Source organism: Halyomorpha halys, unplaced genomic scaffold, assembly GCF_000696795.3.
Source record: "Halyomorpha halys isolate HHAL.00 unplaced genomic scaffold, Hhal_1.1 Scaffold1050.1, whole genome shotgun sequence".
NCBI classification, from domain to species: Eukaryota; Metazoa; Arthropoda; class Insecta; order Hemiptera; family Pentatomidae; genus Halyomorpha; species Halyomorpha halys.
In genome coordinates, this window is record NW_027104662.1 from 351,920 (window position 1) to 375,736 (window position 23,817).

At 29.9% G+C, this 23,817-nt stretch overlaps 1 protein-coding gene across 3 annotated transcripts in view; it reads right to left on the reverse strand.

Moving 5' to 3' along the window:
- The window catches only part of hiw (highwire), a 337,598-nt gene extending 317,431 nt beyond the window's left edge, over positions 1 to 20,167 (reverse strand). For all 3 annotated transcript variants that reach the window (XM_014432362.3, XM_014432363.3, XM_014432360.3), the window contains exons 1-18: positions 20,017 to 20,167; positions 19,732 to 19,801; positions 19,431 to 19,655; positions 18,530 to 18,683; positions 18,254 to 18,447; positions 13,032 to 13,164; positions 9,253 to 9,440; positions 8,759 to 8,917; positions 7,530 to 7,748; positions 7,247 to 7,454; positions 7,004 to 7,171; positions 6,440 to 6,592; positions 4,842 to 5,046; positions 4,185 to 4,345; positions 2,881 to 3,084; positions 2,446 to 2,595; positions 2,017 to 2,213; positions 679 to 910 (exon numbers count right to left, since the gene is read on the reverse strand). In XM_014432362.3, coding sequence (XP_014287848.1) covers positions 679 to 910; positions 2,017 to 2,213; positions 2,446 to 2,595; positions 2,881 to 3,084; positions 4,185 to 4,345; positions 4,842 to 5,046; positions 6,440 to 6,592; positions 7,004 to 7,171; positions 7,247 to 7,454; positions 7,530 to 7,748; positions 8,759 to 8,917; positions 9,253 to 9,440; positions 13,032 to 13,164; positions 18,254 to 18,447; positions 18,530 to 18,683; positions 19,431 to 19,655; positions 19,732 to 19,801; positions 20,017 to 20,084 — 3,088 coding nt within the window. In that variant the 5' untranslated portion in view covers positions 20,085 to 20,167. The remainder of the gene's footprint in view (positions 1 to 678; positions 911 to 2,016; positions 2,214 to 2,445; positions 2,596 to 2,880; positions 3,085 to 4,184; positions 4,346 to 4,841; positions 5,047 to 6,439; positions 6,593 to 7,003; positions 7,172 to 7,246; positions 7,455 to 7,529; positions 7,749 to 8,758; positions 8,918 to 9,252; positions 9,441 to 13,031; positions 13,165 to 18,253; positions 18,448 to 18,529; positions 18,684 to 19,430; positions 19,656 to 19,731; positions 19,802 to 20,016) is intronic.
- Between the last annotated feature and the right edge of the window lie 3,650 nt (positions 20,168 to 23,817).

The window sequence follows — 23,817 nt, forward strand, 5'->3', positions numbered from 1 at the left end:
TTCTACTATCACTTCTTTACAAAATGAATTTATAATTATGAGAGATAGTTGACCGTGGATGATGAATGAGGAGAAGATGGTTGGGGGTGCGGTCAATGAAAAACACAAATAAGTACGATTAACTTATTTTAATGTGCCGACGATGGCCCCGTGTATTAGAATTCATAATTATGAGAGATAGTTGACCGTGGATGATGAATGAGGAGAAGATGGTTGGGGGTGCGGTCAATGAAAAACACAAATAAGTACGATTAACTTATTTTAATGTGCCGACGATGGCCCCGTGTATTAGAATTCATAATTATGAGAGATAGTTGACCGTGGATGATGAATGAGGAGAAGATGGTTGGGGGTGCGGTCAATGAAAAACACAAATAAGTACGATTAACTTATTTTAATGTGCCGACGATGGCCCCGTGTATTAGAATTCATAATTATGAGAGATCTGATGAGATAACATGAATTTATGTATACTAAAAAAATCGATTTCCACCCCACACTTTTTGGTAAATTGGGAACCAAATCTAGACTAATCCCAAAGAAACCTTGATTAAATTTAAACAAAATTAAAGCTTAAATGTAATCCTTTTTCCGAAGAAAACAGTTGAATTCATTTTACTAAATGAAATCTGGTCAAACTCAATGGTTTGGTATGACAAAAATAAATATATTGCTCACTTATAGAAGTCTTGTTAGCAATAATAGTCGAATGTGAAAGACTGGAAGAATTTATTAGGCTCTCATCTACTCTCAAGAATGTCTGATCTCCAGAAGCTCCACACCAAGTGGCTCGCCTTCCAGACCTCGGTCCTGCCCAAGCAACGAGGCCTGGTACGCTTTGCCAAGCTCCTCCTCGACTGCTACCTTCCCGAGACTTACAGCTTCCTTCACCTCTGCCTAGTTGTCCTTTCTACACAAATAAAACAACAGATTTTATTTTAAATTATAAATAATTTTTTTTTTAGAATAGTCATTGCAATTTATTGTAAATAGAAAGATGTTTCATAGCTATCAAGTCAAGTAATTCTAATGGTTTCCATGCTTATTTCAATAAAATTAATTATTCTCTAATGGTTCCCATGCTTTTTTCAATAAAATTAATTATTCTAACTCATTGTACATAATAAATTAGTATAATTGAGTAAGAGTGATACACAGAAACCAGTGTTTACACTTCGTGAGGAGTTATTAACTTATTTTGTGAACAAGGGACTTTGGTAGAAAAAAAGGCATCCTCCAAAAATCAAGTCCACAAATTAATAATTTTTGATTTGCATGAAAATTCTTATTTAAGGGTTTTAAAAGACAATAAGAATGAATATAACTTGATTTTTCCAAAACAAAATTTTTTTGGTATACTTAACTAGAAGCGACTTTCGGCTTTTGTAATTTTTTATACACCTAAGCTCATTTAATACCATCAATAATCTTTTGTTCTTATTCTACAGGAAAAACAAATTAATTGGTGTAGAATAACCATTAAATACACGTAAAACAAAGGTGGCATATAATAACATGAAAAATTTCTAAAATTATGTAAAAATATTTGTGTTTTCGGCTAGAACCCTTGAACATGTCTAATATTTTTTGATCTAGTATCACCAAAAAAATCTCATTTGCTAATTTCATGTGCAGAGCCTAGTTAGACTTAGAGGAGATATGATGAAAATGAGACTGGCACAATGCCGTGTCTACTAAAAAACTGTAGTCAACAAATTCAATATATAAAAGGAGTTTTTTGAAGTAGCATGCTTACACTATAAGGATATTAGTGAAAAATTCTTAAGGAGATTGCCTTTTAATATATATTTAAAAGCAAACAAACCAAAGATTATCTTATTAATTTTAAAAATAAATGTTTTTAATGAGTAATCATTTAGCAACACATATCCATAACTATTCCTAGCTGTAATAGTAACTACAAATATAGATCAAGAAAACATCAATCATTAAAATTTTTGGTCAGATCCAAGACAAAATAAGGTAAAAACGTTAAGAGAGATAGTTATAAATTACCTGATGAGCTCCAAATGTGTAGACTTGGCCTTTTACAGTCATGATAACAGTGTGGTTACTGCCTGCAGCAATAAGAGAAACAGCCATGGGAACTTTTACATGAACTGGACCCCCTCGCACCATCATGTCACCAACACCGAGCTGACCATAACTATTGCTCCCAAATGTATAAACATCACCACTTTGAACAAGCACAACTGGAAAAATAATTTTAATATATGAAAAATTCTAATTGGATCAACAATATTACTTATTTTTCTAATAATCTTAATGCAGTATTGCCATAGACTTAAATGGTACATCAATTTATGAGAAATTTCAGAAAACTTCTGAATTTTTTTAAAATTTAATATCAATTAGAAAATTCAACAACTCTATAAGCTACAAATAAAAGTGTTTAGATTAAAACATCTATATACATATATTTACCTGTGTGATGGAGTCCACAAACCACCTGCACAACAGGACTTTCAGTAGGTAAAAGCACTCTAGCTGGAGGCAGAGATGTAACCCTACTTGCATCCCGTTCAACATCACTCCCAACACCTTCTTTGTTAACAGGCTGTACTCCTTCAATATCTAAAAATTAAAGTTATATTCAATGACATAAATGAAATATTTAAAACATAGATATAGCTTGTTTTTCCACAAAAAATCCATATATTAATTCATTAATCATACATTCTAATAAATGATCAATTCATAGATTAAAAAAAAACTTTAAAAAGAAATCTGGGAAACAGTGTTTCCAAAAGAACAGAGATCAAAGTTAATTTAATTTTTGAATTCCTAAAAATAAAGAAAGGTACTACAAAGAGTAATACTAAAAAAAAATCTTCAATTTAAAAAATAAATCAAACTTACTGATATGGCTTGTTGATGGAGTTGCAATTGAGGTTTTGCAAGAAAAGAGAACTTTTGCCTGAGAAGGAAGACACGTGACACGATTATTGGAACTACCTTTCATCTTTAAAGCAGAATGTTTTGCAGCTAGTTTGGCTCTTTGCCGCTGTTTTCTTTCTTCTAATCTGTACTGAAGATGATCTTGGAATCTACCTCCTGGTCTTCCTACAATCATTATTATCATTGTGCAATGTTTATACAAGTACAGGCATGTTCATTTATTAAACATTATTCTATTATGGTTAAAGCGAGTCTTGTTAATTGAGAGTATTTACGGTTTGTAATATACAATCATGAAAATAGAAGATAATTGTGGGAAAACTGAAATTCATACCACCTGGTTATATAACACGCACTCAATACTAATATATCTAAAAAAAAAATACAGTTTCAAGTATATTGTTATTTAATAATTTTATTTAATGAAATACTAATGTAAATGAATCAGATGTTAAACTAAATATTAGTATTGTAGTTGGATAGTAAGCCAAAATAAGTTTTAATAAAAACTTTGAAATCCTTTTTCTCATAATTACACTTTTGAGTTATTTCATTGAGGTTTTTTCTTTTTGTTAAAAAGCTTACATTAGTCATCGATCATTTTTAGGTTTTTTCAAAGACAAGACATAATGCAAATAAATTTCTTTTAATTTCATAACCACTAAAACATTATTTTATAAGATGCTACATCTATTTTATTTATAATAGCTACTATTATTAAATAAATTGAGATTGTATCAATGATTTTTGTTTTTGCATGAACAATTTGTATTAATACAACCTTAGACTTGAGCTCAATAGCTATGACACATAAAAGTTAAGAAGATATTCTAAGCTAATCATTTTTCTTCTATCTGGATTTTTGAATTGATCAAGCATTTGCTTTCTCAGAGTTTCAAATTAATCAATTGAGTATACTAAATCAAGCTACCTGTTTATACCAGTATACTATAATTGACTGTTTATACATTTATAAACTGGAAGATGCATCATTTTAAATGCCATTCTTTTCAATTTTACATTGTTTAAGAATATTTCCTATTCTAGATGTGCAAACTGTTCACAGTTAGCACTTCGAAATTTTTTAAAATACTGGTTTTTATCTGTAACATTAACACTATCAATGGGCAAAATAAATATTTATAGATGACAAAAAAAATGCCACTTTCACTTCAGTCTTAACCATGTATTGCATTATTATATCTTTTTAAAAATAAACAATATTTTTGATTTTTACAGATAAGGTGAATAAATTTAAACTTTACCTCCAAAAATAAGATCCAATCTCATCATGTCAGCAATGTCACTCGCTCCGCTAGGTCCTAATATTGCCATTTCTGAATTATCAACACTTTCCCCATTTGCACACAATTTGCAAGCACCACACTGAGAACAACCAGAGTCTCCTTCTCCACATCCACATTCCCTGAATAATCAAAAGATATTTAGAAGTATTCATTTCTATTGTTAATAATAGGTGTATCAAGTTTTTAAAAACAATCAATTGATAATATTATTTCCATAAATTTATATTTCTGTTTACATTATCAAAAAGTTTGGTCGTCATACTGGCAGTTTCAAAGTTGTTATATAAACTTACAATTTGTTTCCTTTTAAGAATTTCTTTTTAAGTAACTTTTAACTAGCAAATGTTGAGTGTCAGTTAAACATAATTGGGTATTTACAGGAGAGAACTGTAATATAAATTAATGAAAAAGAATTAGTAATAACCCAAGCTTATTATCCAAGTTTTTCTAGGAGAGATAACAAAGTTCCCTTGTGATCATTGGATAATCAGTCACTAAATTAAAAAATAAGGACAATATTAACAACCACCAACCCTTAGGAATATAAAAAATGAATACATTTCAATTTATTTATTTTTGGAATTTGTTAGAGCAACTTGATAAATAATGACTTACTGCCCAGGTATTCTATCAGGACGCATACTGCTGAGGCAACTTATTCCATAACCGGTACATTCCCTGCATACAGTACACACCATACATAAGTCATGCTTCCATTTATGCTGCCCAGGGGGACAAACACCTCCTTCATCACCCCATTCAGCCTCTTCATCTTCAATTCCTTCTTCTTCAACAGCCGTTTCCATTGCAACTATAGTTGCTATATAGACAAAACAGAATTTCATAAAAAGATTATTAAAAATCATTTGATAAAAGATATTAAAAGTAAAATAATTTTTAAGAACCATAGTGTATCAAATGTATTGTATTCATTACCTTTTCCACTTTTTTTAAATTTATTTTTTATAAGCCCCTTTCTGGCCATTTCTAACATACAGGGAGGTTATCTAGAGGTAACCGATCTATTCTAACCATGGTAGGAGTTCAAGTTTTCATTTTGTGAACCCACCACCGAAATAAAAGTCAACCCTCCAGGCCGGATTCGAACTAGCATTGCTGCTGAGTCCTGAGGCAGGTAAAGTTGACCCTCCAATTCCCTAGGCTACTAACAGCCCTAGATTTAAGATCTACGCATGTATGTCGATTGATTTGTTTGAAATAAGATTCTAAATTTATGTTATATAATGATTTCTATTTTCGTCAATTAATATTCCCATGCCTGAATTCTTCAACTAATTGTAGAGAGATACAATAAAAAGTAATCTATCTAACCTGAATTTGCTACAGAGGTGGTAGAGAGTGAGAAGAGATTCACACTAATCCAACATTATTCCCATCAATCACTCTTCCCAATTGATTTCCAATGTTTACTAATCAGAATTAAAATTAAAAAATACCATGCCGCAAGGAAAATTTCAATAATAAAAAGAGAAAAATAACATTTCCTTCAGCATGAAAGATTTTAAGTTTAAAGCACTTAAGTGGGGTAAGACCGTATGAAGTTTCTTCTATTATTGGTAAACTCAGCTAAGACAGACTCTACCTGGAAATCTAATCTTAAAGTACTTGTCCATTTAAGTTTTATTCATATCTCATAAAAGGTTTTTCCTCTCGTTAATACAACTTTTACAATGTGATCTCAAATTTGTCAGTTTTTCATCTAGTCAGTCAAGGTACACCTGATTTAATGCTTCAAAGAATTAACAACATCTATCAAATATCTACTAGCATATCTTAATCTGGCTACACTCTTGATTTTTTTCTAATCCAATCATCAGGTAAGAAGTAGACTAACTTCCACAATCCCACATGCATAAATCCAGCAGATAGAAATTTAAATAACCTAACATAGCTCCACGGATTCTCTAACTGCAAACTTCTACATCAGGTATTAGAATAATAAATAATAAAAGACTGAGGTTATGAACTAAATAGACTGGGATTTGGAGCTATTGACCTAGGTGTTTTATGCTTTTAACATGAACAACCATCTAAAGATTATCCTTATAGCATATAAAGCTAAAATAATTATATAAAAATGTATGGAAATTTTATAAACTAAGTAATGTTTTGTTTTGGAGAAATTGCCATTTATAAAAACATATTAAGTTAATGAATGTAAAAAAAAAAAAATAATAATAAAATGAAAATACCTTCCTTTACTTGTGGTATAAATTCTCTTCCACATTGCCCTTTATTGTTAATACCAAATGTATACAAATGACCTTTGTTGGTGACAGCTACTGCATGAGCCTTACCTAAGGCGACTTGAGTTATGTGCAAATTCTTTAAATCTGTGACAAGTCCTAAAACCCAGAATATGTCTATTATAGATACTTACTACTAAAATTTAAAATATAAACTTAAATATGTTTAGCAGGATATTCACCTTTCCTAAGTCTCAAATAAAAGAAAAGTTGTAAATAAAACAAATAAGCAACTCATGTTGTTAACATATTAACTAATATGTTGTTTGAGGTGTTAATTACGATGTTTTTATTTAAATTGATGCAAACTTTTTCTTGTAATAGAAAATTTAAATAATACTAAATTTAAAACTATCATGTTTGGATATAGTTAAGTCAGTATATAAATATAATCAATTTATTATAATAATAAAAATATTTTTTATTATACATTTATTAAATTATATTAATTTTTTTTATTAAATAAGCCCTATTTGACAAGTATTTAAAACATAAATTGATTTCATGTACCAGTGCTAGGATCACTGTGAGAAGTGTCCTTTCCAAACATGAATAGTTCCCCGTCCTTGGTCACTAGTGCAGTTGTACCGTTATTGCAGGCAGCATTAATAATTACGTAGCCTTCTACTTTCATAATTTTCTTAGGTTTCACTGCTTTAGGCTGACGACGAACTTTACCTGCAATAAAATTTCCTTTTGATACTGATATTCAAGTTTAGAAAATAAGTGAGAATGGATTATTAAACTTATTACTGTGGTCCCCATCCTCTCCTCTTCTAGCAGTTCCAACGAAGTAAACACTGCCATCTTCTGCAACCAAGACAGCATGAAGACCATCATGACCAGCAACTACCTGACTAATTTTTGGACCTTTTGGTACGACGAGTTCTGACCATTTCCCAAAACTTCCTTTGCCACCCTGCTTAAAGCCAAGACTACTTGCCTTACCACTAAACAAAACCTACAACAAATTTCCAAGAATAATTAACATTAAAAAAAGAAATAAATGCTTCATTTGCAGCTTACGACAACTAACTTTTCCAGTGGTAGTTCTAATTAAAGAAAATTCTTTGCCAGAGACAACACTAGATGTTTCTTCTTCAACACCAGTATTCAGATCATGCAGTGAAGTTTCTTCATCAAAAACAGCATATCCAAATGCAACAACACATTTACGAGCTAATTTTAAAGGTAGCTCATTTATGTAAGTAAAAGGAGTAGTAGAAGGATTAATACTACGTACAACAAATCCATCCTGAAATAATAATAAACAATTTAGTTTGTAGATAATTTTAAAAATAATAAAAAGAAACTTATAATCATTTTTAAAAAATATATATTTTCTTTTTACTGATACCTCTACCTATAAGTACTGTTACATCTAACAGACAAGTACATAGATAGACTATAAGAATACATGAAAAATTGGCAACAAAATATTTTTATGATTTGGATAAATACCTTAAACAGAAGATGATATGGGTGGACTGTAGATCTTAAGGCTGAACTAAAATGATTAATAATCTGCTAACCATGATCCATCTTTGGGATCCTTACTCAGGATTATATGAAGAGTTGAAGTTGCTTTATCCTTTCTATGGTTATAAGTATCACCTGGTATCCTTCCTCTACCAAGAAATTCAATCCCACCTTTCATCATACATCTCCAATCTCATTCAATATCAAACCAAAGTTATCTGTAAATCTTTTCTTATCCGATCGTCCTCTAAATGGACATCCATTGTTTTTTTTTACATCCACTGCTCCAATACCCTTCCCACTTTCAAATCCTATCAACAATTTCCTACCCAAGAAGTCCTCCAATCATTTTAAACAGATGTTTTCTTATCTTTAGCCATAATTCATAAATATGAATATATTATATTCATACTTTTATTATTATTATTATTATTATATTTTTTTTTAAACAAATTTTAGGAGTTATTTTTTTTTCTCCAAGGCTCTAATTCACTTTTTATTAATATTATCCTTTAGGGATGTACTATCGTAATCATTTTACAAGTCAGATTATTTAGTACCTGATGTTACATTTAAAATTATTTATTTACATATTCAGCTTATTTTAAAAACAACAGCGGGAAAAATATTTGATTTAATATAATATTTTATAAATAGAGGATAAAGTCTAACTTCTCATAATGATAATTACTGTTGGTAAGTAGGTGCTGGTATAATTGGAAAATTAGCTGCTCAGTTCAAATCACAATTATTTAAAGATACATATTGACAGAGTAATTTTATTACCTCTTTACTTGGTGTTACAATTCCTAAATGATCACCATCAGAAAACATGACACCTGGACAATCCACCCGTCCAACTTCTTTGACAGAAAGATTATCTCGATTGATTTCAAGTAGTTCACCTCTCTCTCCAGATCTTATAATGCGGAAATATAGCTTACCCTGTTAAATGAAAATCAGATTTTTTAAAAATTAATATAATTGACTGAATCATAAATAAAGGCAACAATTTCAAAACCTATATCACAAAAAAAAGATTTACCCTGAACCCACAAATAACTATTATAATTTAGCAGGATAGAGTAGGAGAGTGACAGAATATACATTGATTAAAATATTGAAATATGTTGGAAAATAACCATAGCAGCGAGTGTAATTGTGCCAAAGGAGAATTGAATGTTTAATAAAAATAATAAAATGAATCACAAATAAATAAGTTATAACATTGATAAAAATGAATTAAATGAAAGATTGATTAAAAAAAAAAGGTTACGAACATTTGCATATCCAAGCCAACCAGTTTTTCCAGGAAAATAATCCATATTTTGTGCATAAACATGGCCTCTAAGAGTACCACCATAGCCAGAACCAACCTTGAATAAGCCACAGCTTGTATGTATGTACAAATATTTTCCATCACTTGACATTGCTTTCTCATTTTCACAAGGTCCTGATGATCTTAGTTCTTGAAACACAAATAAAAATAGTAATAAAAGAACTCTATATTATTACTTCCAAAAATAAATAAATATATATTATCTAGATTGGAAACTATGGTGCAGCCTTACATACAATTTTAACACATAATGTTTTCATTCTATTCAATATGTTCAACTTTAATAGGACTTTTTAAAAAAAAAAAAAAGACAAAAAAAAAAAGAAGATGTCTTGATTATGTTTCAACCTTGGATAAAAAATGGTCTTTTGTCATCTTAGGTAATAACGTTTTTAATGGAATATAACTTAATATAGAACTCATGTGTACTTCAAGATTGTCTAAAGCAAATTAGTTTTTACAGAAACATTGGCAGAATTTTTATTTTGAATACAAAATATTGAACTTCATATCCAGAGCTAACAAGCAGCCAACAAATTCAATAAAAAACATTCCATTTAAAAGAAATATGAGATTACAGCAAAAAACAAAACAAAAAAAATGGATTAATTAGTTTTATTATTACTATTGGATATATTATTTATCATATTATGACAATTTGATGGTCCTTGACATTGAAAGCATATACGGATCAGAGGCTTGGGCCTTCATTAACGCTGATGTAGCAAGACTCTTGGTCTTCGAGAGGTCCATTCTGAAAAAAAATATTTGGACCTGTTAAAGAGAGCAATGTATGGAGAAGAAGGAAGAATGCGGAGCTATCAGCTTTGTATGGAGACAATGATGTCAAGTTTATAAGGGTGGGTAGACTCCAATGGTTGGGTCATGTAGCGAAGATGTGTGGTGATAATATCTCAAAAAATGCCCTATCCAGGCAATTACATGGAAACAGAAGAGATGGTCGGACACTATATCAACGGATGCCTGGGTCCTTCTGCGAACCCGAAACTGGAGAGTTGCAAGCAGAGGACAGGATAGCCAGGCAGAAGCTACTACAGGAGGCCCATGCTCGGTAACAGGTGGACTCGCCAATTATGATAATGATAACTATTGCATATATTGTTTATCAAATCATGACATCTTGATAGTACTTGGAGTGGAATATATGGATTGAGCATAGATATTAGTGCTTGTGTTAAAAGTTCATGTTATAACTCAATCGGTGGTGTAAATTTAAGTAGTATTCAATGGCAGAATACAAAACTGTTAGAGTGGATAAGAACTTGTTGGATAAATCATTTGTGACATAAATTGATGAGCCTATGTTTCTACAATACTTTTAATATAAGATAATTAGTAAAAATTAATTAATCAGACATACAAATAAATAAATAATAAAGATATAAAACATATATATATTTGAATCAGTAATTTGAGAAACACCTCATCTACTCAACTTTGGAAAAAAAAATGAGATGAGGTGTTTCTCAAATGAAAAATTCATTCAATTATCACCAGGGGCAAACTATAAACTAAATTCAAGATACATAAATTTAAAAGCGAAACAGAGAATATAAACTATGCATAATTCTTAATTAGATTATTCTAAACATTGTTAGTATTGTTTTGTACTTAAAAAAACTTTGGTTGATTTAATAAATATTAACAATAGTTAGAAACTATATAAAAGGACTAATTTTTTCACATATATCTCAATTTATTTTTGGGTGCTTTACATATTTTGCTGAGTTTAAATTTTCAGAAACGATCCACTACTTATTAATAGGAATATAGTCAGTACTTATTATCTATGAGAGAGTCAGAGAACATTGTTCCTAACCTAAATCATTCTTAAAGGATTCTTCAACCCTTTGTCATAATGGTTCATAGTCAGAGACAAAAACTAATATATTTTGAAGTAAAGTTTTCCTGTAAATACTAATAAAATCCAGAGGACTGTTAATACAGATTTGATGATCTTAATAAGTAGAGCAGAATTTTAAATAGTTCCAAAAATTTTCAGAATTTATCAAATTAAATTGACATATAACTCTGAGTTATGTTTTAAAACAGCCTTCTACTGGATTTTAAAAATATATATACCTTTTTAGTTTTTGTGCATACATACATACTAGACATGTTTCAATTCCTTTCTCTCAATAAATATTATTAATATAAAAATTATTACTATACTGCAAAGAACAAATGAGGTAGTCAGTGATATAACATGGTAACTGAAAAAAGTAAAACTTTCACAATGTTAAAATATTGTTAATTATAATATTTTACTTAAAATCAGGAGTCCCTTATTATTATTATAGCACTCCGGTCCTGCAAGAACCAAGGCATCCTCCACCACAGCCAACCAATCTACACGGTATCTTTCTTTCATCTTCCATCTTTCAACATTCAAAAGCTTCAAATCCTCCTCCACATTGTCCAGCCATCTGATCCAGAGATGTCCTATATTCCATTTACCATCTGGTTAGCCATAAACCATCTTTCTGGGTATCCTTTCATTGGGCATCCTCTCAATGTGTCCTAATCATCTTATTCTTGCTCTTTTGACTAAAGCCACAATGCTGGGTTTCCCGAACAAATCCATCAGCTCATCATTCTTTCTTCTTCTCCAAGACTCCTCCCCATATCTTTTCCCCCAAGAGTCGAACATCTGTTCTGTTTTTCTAGTCAAGGGCCATGTTTCTCTTCCATAAATCACAATTGACCTTAAGATGGTATTGTAAATGACCACTCTCATTCTTTTAGAGAGCTCTAAATTTCAATATTATTTCCTGCTCCTATCTTGGCCTCTATTTCACTCTGTACTTTTTGTCACCTTTAACCAGGCTTCCCAAGTACTAAAAAAGGTGAATAGAACTGAATCTGTGGTCTCTGAACGTCACTTTGCTATTCTCTTACTTATCCTTTCTTGAACTTTTCATGTACACCATCTTACCTTCAATCACATTAAGGCCCAATTTATATGCAGCTTCTTTGAATTCCTGGAATGTTCCTTTTAATGATCCTCGGGTTCTTGTGGCAATGAATACATCATCTGCATATGTTAAATGTAGAGACAGTCGATTGTAAATGGTCCCTCCTGGATTAGTTCGAATTGAACAAATAGCTACTTCTAATACTATATTAAAAAGAAGAGGGGCCAGAGGATTCCCCTGTCTCAAGTCATTCTTCACATAAAATTCCTGGGACAGCAAATTTCCAAGCTTAACTTGGCAGGTAGTATTCATTAGAGTAATTTTTACAAGCCTAACCAGTTTTTTTTTCGGTATACACATCTTTACCATAGCTTTCAAAAGTACCATTCGGTGCACATTGTCATATGCTTTTTTTAAAGTCCATACAGTCCATCCGAATAGTAGATGTAGGTCTATGTTATAATCATAGCACTTTTCCATTGCCTGCCTGAGTATGCTGAGTTACTTACCATGATTTAATACCAAAATTACTCTTTTAAAAGTATATTTTTCCAGAACATTCTTTCAAAAATCTATGAAATCAGCCCTAAAAAATACAGTTAAGCCTAAAACTGTAATTTACAATAAATGCTCACATACCATGTTTTATAACCAAGTCCCTCAAATTAATGTGACCAGACATCAAATAAATACAGCTGATGGAAATTAATCATTTGTATTGCTTTCTAAAAATACAATTTGAACTATAAAGATCAGTCAAGGCCAACTCAAATAGTATTAATACCTGGATGAAGTATTTGGTATGTTGATAGTAAGGATGAGTGGGGAACTCCATGAGTTATCCAATCTGGAGCAACTGTTTTGCCCAGTATAACTCCTAGGACACTTTTTTGAAGTGAACCAAGAATGTTGGGCATCTGAAAAAAATAAAAAATAAACCATGTATGAATTAAATAACTGATCTACTGGGAATTGTTTGCATCTGGTAAAAAATAAACAAAAACTAATGGCAATTATAACAGAGAAAAGATAGGTAAGGTAAATGGAGGTGTTTAGATTACTAAACCATGAATTCTTCATTCAAGTAGCCGATTGGAATTTCTCAAACTCAGCCTTATTGCATATCTGATTTTAGAAGAATTGCATATCTCATATTAGAAGAACTATATTTAAAAATCTTAAATTCATAGGCATCCGCAAGGCAAGATTACGGCCACATAAATATTCAAGCTTTTCATATGTCTACTGGTTTGTTCTTATTGGTTGTAGTATGATGCTATATAGCCTAAAGTCTAACAAAATCTATTTATAGGTCTATCTAACACAGGAGGAATTTTCCAAATCGGATGGGCAGTTCTTGATATTAGCATGATCAGACAAACTAACTCTTTAAATGAATTTTAATGAGGTATTTATAAATATGAAACCTCAAATATAAAATCAAACCATTGATATTTATTCTACATATTATTCATGACAATACCTTTAAAAAAAAAAACAAGCAATTTAATTTAAAAAACCTGAACCATTTAAACCCATGAAGGGTCTTGAGTTCAGAACTTGGTAAGGAAGTACTGTTCTAGACCAACAATTGTACAAGATGTTGATTTGATCAGGAACATATTGGACTGCCAATGTTCATTATTTTTTTATTATTTTGATTTTAAAACTATATATTGTAACATACTGGAAGATTATTGATTGACCGTGTGTATAGATAAATGGAATATGGTCCGGGTGCGGTAAAAAAAACTCAAATAGTAGATAATTATACTATTTTATTGAGCCTAAAATAGTATAATTATCTACTATTTGAGTTTTTTTTTTACCGCACCCGGACCATATTCCATTCATATATATTGTAATGTAAGTAAATGGACTACATCTCAGATAGAGTTAGAGTATAATGGATAAATAGAATTAGATGTGTCAATACCACATTATTTTTTTTTAAATAATCAATTTTAGTCATTAAATGAGTATAATGAGAAGAAAACCAATATAGTTGGATAAGTAAAATTGTTCCTGATTGAATGAGCTGCATTCTTTCAAAAGTGACAAACAAAAATACCAAAAAAGACTTACTTAGACAACAGGATGGGGAAAGAAGATTGGGTGGTGTAATGCATTAAAATAAATCATTTCTAACCACAATTCTAAGATAAAATTGGTTAATTTTAATATAAGGTATTAGAACAAATCAACCTTTAGATACCAAGCAGCTAAAATAAACAAATATAAAGGATATGAAGTATATAAAACTAACCAATTTCATGGATAAAGAAATACGTATAAAAAATGATAAGACTGTCCTTAAAACCCATTACAAAAAAAATTCAGATATCAGAATGTAATAGAAAATATTGTTAAAAAAAAAATTCAAACTACTAGCTCTCAAGATTTAAATTTTTAGCAAGCTAAAAAATATTTATTCATTTAAAAGAAATAAAAATTGAATTCATGTAAAAAACAAATTTTCCATATTTTTTTAGTTATAAAATTAAACTAAAAAACTAATCAATATCTAATGATAGGTAAACTATAAGATTTGAACAGAAAACAATTGGACTTATAAAACGTGTCATCTACAGTAAATAAATATCTTTATTAGCACAATGTACAAAACCAATTTTTTCCACTCTTCATTCGGTTATCTTAAGCTATATTTCTTAAATCTGATCAAAATTCAGAGATAAACTGCCAATTTCATAGTATTAGCTCAAAATAAAAACTTCACTCAAGACTTACACATACTATTTTTCTTACCCAATACAACCTACTTGCCCATGCTATAAACCTTATTTTGGATAACTCTCAATTAACATTTCAGGATATTTTCCCATCTTCAGATTATTCTTCTATAAATAGTATTATAACTTAACATTCAAATATTTGTATAAATAATTAACATATTGTAATTATTTATAACAATATTTTAATTTCAAGTTATTATACTATTTACAGAGGAGCTTCTCGACGATGGAGAAATACCTCAATAAGTCAGAGAAAAAACGTAAAAACTTGAGTAAAGGATTTGTTTTAATTTTAAGATTTTTTTTCACTGACACATTGCACCTTTATTCTTCCATAGAATATATGTCTACATAAATGAACTTTAGATAATCAAATTTACTATAGATATATACATCAATTATTTAATAGATTGATATATGGAAACCATACACAATTTAATGTGATAGATTAGTTATTTATTAGTTTTAAATGTTTTATTTTTAGCAAGGGAGTATCAACCAACATTTCGTTTTGTGGTGTTTAATAAACTACATCAGTAAGTTTTTTATTTCACAATAAAAATACAAGGCTCTATCTATATATGATAGCGATAGAGAAAAATTCTGAGCCTTGAGTTCATATTGCATAATGAAAATTCTTGAAAAAATTACTGATAGCTTACAAAACACCATTTCACAATTATGTTCGTTGGTTCCTTAATGCATGTGTTGGTTCACTTGCTACTTTATCATGATGTAATATTCCAGATATCTGGAATAGCTTAACAGAAGGTCTTAGTGTAAATAGGAATCTTACGGCTCTTAAACAATGAATTCTCATTACCATATATCACTCCCTATACCGCCGAATTTATTATTTTTTGGGATAATGAGGATGGGTGTTAGTAATGGAAATGTTTAAAAATAATATTATTAACTAAAATGTATCAACGTAATCTAATTGTATTTTTTGGATAAAGTTGTAAAACTGTTCATGTATGTACATTTTTTTGTATACTGTGTAAATCTAAATAAGTTGTAAATTTTAAAATAATAAAAGACTTATTTTTATAGTAATTTTGATATGGAATTGACCTTGGTTCAATTCATTGAACAATTCAAACAACTATTCTATAATTGTTTTGTAATTTTTTAAATCCTCTCTTATTTTTTTCCTTAATAGATTTTTGCTACTCCTCTAAACAGACTTAAATCTGATCACTTATGTGAAAGAAAGCAAGGTGAAGCAAGAAAAAATAACCTCGAATTGAGGAAAAATTATCTTGAAAAGCAAAGAAAGCAGATCAAAAGAGGAAGGTTGGAAGTAAAATAGCACTTAATGAAATCGGTTCAACTATAGAAAAACAAGACTCACGATGAAAATAAAACATCTTAATTCTAAGGAAAAAACATAAAAAATGCCCGACAACACCTCGTTGAATAGAGAAATTATTAAAAAAAAATTTGCTGATTGGTACAGGCAAACATCTGGTTTTCGCAGATGTTTGCCTGTGCCAATCGGCCGAAAGATACAATTTCATTGGCCGTTGAACAAAAAGAAAACAGTTTGTAAAATAATAGGAAGAACTTCTCACATACACTACTTTAATTGTATTGGGCTGCGAGAGGGAAAATGGCGTAATATCCCACTTCCTGTGACATAGGAAAAAATACACTACTGACCAAAGGAGGGGAATTCCCACCAAACCTTATGTATGCGACAAACATGATAACCTTTTTGGTTGTAAATGTTTTCAGATGCCTGAAGAATACAAATCTTAATAATCAAACTTAAACTGAATATTTTTTGAGAAAGAACAAAAATAGCCAGTGGTATTCAAACAAAAAAAAACTTCCAAAAGAGGTATCTAAATGATTCATGACAGACTTTATGGAAAAAATACTGTAACCCATCTACATCATATATCCAATCCAGAGAGAACCTGACACCTGTTTCTGTGTGAATACGATGAAAATTTTAAATTGATGACTTTGATTGTAACTAGTTCCTCAAGAACAAAACATATTGATTATTTTATAAAAATATACTACTATTATAATTTTAATGAAGGTTAATAATTTTTCAGTTTCTTAATGCCTGCAATTTAACAATGTTCCTAATTTTTCTTGTGTGATTTTGAAAGCTGAAGACCTCAGATGCTTCTGAAGAAAATATTGAATTTTGATGTTACTATTAACTTAAAAATAATCAAATTTAAAGATTAATTTCATGGTTTGAATTTATTATATATTCTAGATTTTATTTATCCAAAAGTTAGTATTTTAAGGGTTAAAAAAGAAAACAATTCTTTGTTTTACCCTTTTAACAATGGAAAGAATTGACAAGTGTTTTATAATCATTAGTTCATTTGTACCTTTCTGTTTTAATAATTGTGGTTTGTATTATCTATAAGAAGTTAAAAAAAAATTGCTTTAAGCAGAAAATTTGACTATCAAACAATGCTCTTTTCAAATTAATTATGTAAAAAATACCTGTTACTGGTATTTTAAAATTTATATTCCATATTTGCTAACTTTCCTTTACTTGTCCTCAATAAAAAATATCATATAATATGTCTTATTGAGTGCTAACCATTTTTACAATGTAAATGAATAAAATTCTTATTATTCATCATTACCACAAACCAATCATGTGGATCATCATTACCACTGGATTGGTAATAAATTAAATTTTGAAATTTATGATTCAAAAGTGTGTTCTTAGCTCAGATCTGCTATGGCAATCATAACAGCTGTGACAGACTATCACATTTTTTTCTTCTTTGAATTTTCTCAAAATGTTTCATGTGGTTATTTTTGAGGGGATATAATTGAGCTTTTATTGAGAATGAACGGTATAGCTTTACACGACTGTCATTACAAAGCTCATTCAGTACCTTACTTAAGATAGTACAAAAAAATTAATGCCTTGATTTCAATTAACCCTCCCCCACAAAAAAGGATCGTTAATAAAAAGATGAGGGATTCACTAAATTACCATAATATAACTTATAGAATAAATTCCCTTCAACACTTTTTGTATTCCTCATACCACAAGCTAAATGTAATAAATAAAATAATAATTTCCTTTGTCTGATTTTCAGGAAATACATGTACACTGATGATCAATATTGGTTTGCTATATGTTCAATAATCTATCTAATAAACTTATATATATATAAAAAAAAAAAAAAAAGGATGGAGAAAAAAAAAGGTTTATACAGTAGATTACATTTAATTCAAAAGCTACTCCAAAAATGTTTTTAAATATTACATGAATTGGTTGAACAGCAAGAAAGTGAGGGCACATAAGCAGTGCAGCAAGTGCACTGAGTAGTTTTCCAGTATCTCCTCTTGCAATTACGAGAGCAATAAGGCAGGAGCATGCAACTGATGTAAGATGTGATGCATCATTAGTAGCTTCATGAGACATCGTAGCTAGCTCGAGAAGTAATTCCATGAGTGGTTCTGCAAAAAATACACAAAAATGTTTTCAAACAAAGATTTTCATGATGCTATCATAAAACTAAACAAAGTGTTATAAGCTTACCAACAACTTCTGGTGGTTCAAGCTTTAAAGCTTCAGGTTGATGTCCCTGCACAACATCTAAAAGTGCACTCAAAGCTTTGGTACACAAAGCAGGATAACTAGTTCTACTTTCTCGTATTAATTCAAAAACACTTCTTAGTCCAACACCAACAATCTAAAACAAATGTACAAGTAGAATTTAATAATATAAAATGATAAAAACTCCTAATTTACTAAAAGTGAGGATGTGATAGATGAGCATGCTGGGGTGAGGGTCCCGGAGTGTCCAATTTAGTGTATTCGATTCTCATCTGGTGCAGTTAATCTCTATTTTGAGGTAATCCTATAAAATTAATTTGAGACTTTCATTCAGGATAGCACAGGGCAGTAACTTCCATGTAGCCACCAAGGTTGTCAAAAAGGACTTAGTGGTCCACTTACTGACATTCCTTTATCAGTATCAGCACCTACTAATTGCTTAAGGGGAAGCAAATAGTTTTTTAAAACTCATTACTTATTTGAAAAGAATACTTACTGCTTGCTTAATGGAAGCTGTTATTTCAGAAAAAAAGAAAACTAGGTGTTAATCTTTTTACCTTGATAACAGATTTATAAAATATTGTACATCCCCCCCCCCCTCCTGCCCCCAAAACTCATTACATAGAATGGTATATTCAAATAACAGTAAATTGACTAAATGATTTGGTAAGTCTACAAAATTTAACAATAAAACAATTATTAATATAATATAAAAAATTATTAATATATAAAACAAAAAATCAATTAGAGACAAATTAATTGTAAGAAAACAATTGGAAGATCCAATCTGAGATCTACGTATTTAAAGAAGAATTTGATATTCAATAAAACAAGAAGGTTTATAAAATTTATCCAAATAAAATATAATTTAAAACATATATACCTTAGGGATTTTCGGAGGTTGTGGTGCAGGATGGGAAGTTTCTTCTTCACTGTCATAAGTTGAAGATGACTGTGGTGGAGCACTGCTAGATGATGTAAGGTATAAATCATTAGCTTCTTTTATCCATCTTTCAAGGACTGCAAGTCTTACAGTGGAGAAAACTGCAAAATTTGAAGCATTTCCAGCAATCTCAATTTCTGGAGTTACTTCTCCAACAATTTCAAGCTAAGGAAAAAATTTACAATTACTAATTTTTCAAAATGACTGAAATATTCACAGAAAACATCAACTGTAAAATTACCTTAGGCTTTCGATTTTCTTTCCCCTTGAGAGATTTGTGGTTTTTGTGTTTTTTCCATTCTATTTTTTTCCTATCAATCATTATGTCCATTAGTTTATTGATAAATTATTGTACATGTTATTTTATATGTAAAAAATTAAATAAAATACTATAAATATTAATATTACATATATCATACAATGTCAGAAAATAAATATTAATAATTTATTTAGTAATAATTTCACGACCTGTTGGTATAGAAAATAGAATATTGATTTTTTGGGTGGATGAGATCATCTTACTTACTTTAATTCAGGAATTACTCTGAATAGCTCATAAAAGTTTACTCCAAAGTCGTCAGGTTCGGGAAACATTTTGATTTCCTGAATTCTGATTAAAAGTTATCGTTTATATCCGATTCAACATTTTAAATAAATCGCCTTTAGAAAGATAACAATATTACAACCTCAAGCCGCAATAAACTCCGTTAGTAGCGCTACTATCAACAATGACTCATTCTTGAATCCTAGAAACTGATATTACTTTATATTTCTGTATAGGGTAATGGATTTTTTTTTTTTTTCGAACAATAAATAATTAGTTAGCTTTCAAGATTCAATGGTTTTTTGAAAACTTATTTATGATTAAAATATTAATGAAAACTTAATTTTGGATAATAATATATTAAAACCCGAAATATGTAAGTTTTTGGTTGAAAATTAAAAGTTGTCTAAAACAATTAAATTTTCGGAAACAATAATAAGTACTACATTATAGTACTAATGGAAAGGAGTAATAATTAAATTTGCAGCGATATAATATAAGAAATGGATATCATTGCAACAAAAAATAGTTTATAAAATCTTATGCTTCACTGTCGAAATCAGTATTGGAAATGGGTATTTTACATAAATTTATAAGAATAATTTTTTACCTGGTGTTACAGTTTTGTGTATCACGAACTCATCAGATAGAACTTTTTAATATTCTTCCATTGCTAATTTGTGGTTATCATATAGGCGGGAATAACAACTGATTGGCACTGCAGTCTAGAATACTCACTCTATAAAAATATTCATGAACCAGTTACTTGTATTTATAAATTAATTATTTTAAATTTAAATTAAAGCTTGATATATAGATATATAAGCTTGATTTATATTAAAGATTGATATATACAAATTTATTTTCCTGTTGTTGCATAAAATACCAATAAAAATATATATCTTAGAAAGTTTATTAAACTAGTTAATTGTAGTTGGCATTAGTGCTAGTAACCATTTGACGACCAATGCAGACTTCAATTTGTTAAAATTTTCTAACTTGGTAATGTACTATTTTTTAATCTTATATTAAATTTTATATTTTAGTTTTATTTACTTGTATCCGTTACTTCAATTATATTTCAATCGGTCTATCTTGTGAAATAAGACTGATGAAATATCAGTTTTTCTTATCCGAACACAAAAATATTTTTTCACAACTTACGAATATATCAATTTTATATAAAATTTATTTAAGATGATAGCAATTTTAAAAATTTAAATGCACAATTATTTCTCTAATTTTAATTTATAAATATATTACTCTACGTTTGGGCTAACATGCCATCCACTCTAAATAAATATTTTGAACCTTAAAGTTTATTAATTAATTTCTGATAAGATGGGGTTAACATTGAAACTAACCATGAATGACGAGATAGAATATAACTACTATATTTTACATTTTTTTTAGAGAACCATTAAAAGAAAAAATAACTTTTAAATCACACATGCAAACTTATTTTATTAACTGAAATTTATATTTATTTAATTAAACCAAATTTAATAATTTGAGATAAAAACGTTTATTTCTTAAACAATATAAAAACCTTTCTGGAGGTACCTACAAAATTTCATTCAAACTATCTGGAAGATGTATATGCATATGTAGTTGACCGTAAAAATTTAAATATTTGAAGATGATCAGGATTGCGGTCAAAAACAGAACAAATAGTTTAAAACTATTTTAATGTCTGACGTTTCGCCCCAGTTTACAGGGCTTCATCAGGACTGTTCAAAGCGAAAGGTTGCTGTTCAACGCAACACGCGACAAAACGTCGGACATTAAAATAGTTTTAAACTATTTGTTATTTTTTTGACCGCAACCCTGACCATCTTCAAATATTTATCTGGAAGATGATTTCACTCATAATACATTTTTTATTTGAGTTCATTTTTATTTTCATGTCATACCTTAGCGAAGATCGTTTCACAAAGGCTCACTGATTTTCAATGGCTTTCATCTTACAATACATGTTTATATACAATGCCGTGTGCTTCGTTCCATAGTCTAACAAAAATTCCAAATTTTCAAGAATATCCATTTGAAGTACGCCGTACTTCAAAATACCTTCCGGAATTTGTATCTGCCCATTATTCCATCAATAAAAGAAAGTTTCCTCACAGAGCTGAAACTTGTTGGCTCATAGCTCTGCACAGTGGTGCAGAATAGCTGATTTAGAGAAAACATTAAAAACTGAATTATTCTTTTTCGTATATCTGGCATAAATAAATACTCAGTTATACATCCTTGATATATTCAAAATTTATGCATCAATATTTACATTTTTGTAAAAAAATTAATATAAATAATTATTAAGACAATTAAAAGTGGGCGAACTGTCTCACACAAAAATTTTTTACACAGGTGTCCCGAGTGTAATTTTATGCTTGTAATTAATGTGTGGAAAAGGGGGGCTGGTAATTGTGAGACACTTTCTGCTCATAAAAACATACATGTATATTTTCTTATATTTATAAAGTATTAATCCCTGGAGCCAAATTTATTTTTTTTAAATTAAAAGATTTTTTTAAATACATCTTGACAGAAATCTGATCCACTTTTGGTTTTAGCGATGTTCTGAAATTTATTAAGGTACAAATCTGAATTCTGCAGGTGTTTGAGATAGACATCTTTTTAATATTGGCTGTAATCTTTAATGCACGCCTACTATACTTCTTTGCTCAACAATGTTCTCGGTAACATGGTAGATGAAATAGTACTGTTGCAGTACTAAAGAAGCTTTATTGTGCATGCTGTACCATTAATTTCCAATTTTTGATACACGTAGAGTAATTACTTACATTTTCCTCCCGTCTGACCTGCTTATGATAAATTTTGATTCGTCTGAAAAATTGGTTTTGTTTCCAGTACTGATATTTCCTAATTAGTGGCCTTTGTATTATGGCGTTTGTAGTACTAATTTATGTTTATATTGGTAAATGTCGTAGAGTGATAAAATAGCGAAAAGTTTTAGGAGACCCTATGTAAATATTGATAATTTAAGAATTTTCATTCGATACTTTCAATACCCCATATCGATACATATTGTGTGATACTTACGATACTAGTGTCGGTACTTCTCTCCGATACTTGCAATACCACCATCGATTCTGGCTTTATTCATGCCTAAGAATTTTTTTTTTAATATTTGAAGGGTATAAGTCATAAATACGGTACCCGTTTCATGGTATCAATAAGTTTCGAATTCAATTATTTTAATTCTTTTCTCATCACGTTTTCAATACAGGTTTCAAGAATATACAAGAACCATATCCATCCGATACTGCCAAGTGTCGGTAGATTAGTCAAAGTATTGTCAAAGTGGTAGTGTTAGATTTTCGATGGTTCTGACTCCAATTGAAGATTTGAGGTACCTTATACATAACCTACCTTATACCAGAAGGCCTCGACAAAGCGTGTTCATACAGGTTAGCTAGCGGTAAAGAGATGAATGGCCAGTCTTAAGGGTAAGAGCCATAAGTCTTTGTCAGATGCAAATTTCGAGCCTGCAGTGGCGAAAGGGAATGCAAATCCAACGGGTACGAGCCATAAGTCCTTTCAGGATAGAAACTTTGCTTACAGGGTTCGAATTTGCAGTTGTGAAGAGGATTGTAAGTCTGAGGTTACGAACCATAGTTTCTTATTACAGGATGGAAAAAGGATCAGAGAAGAGTGAAATAAAAGGCAATTATACATTTCCAAGAACAGCACTAGAATGTATTGATCCACTGTGTGTAGTAATTTTTACTGCCTTCTAAGGAGGAGAGCAGATACTTTTTT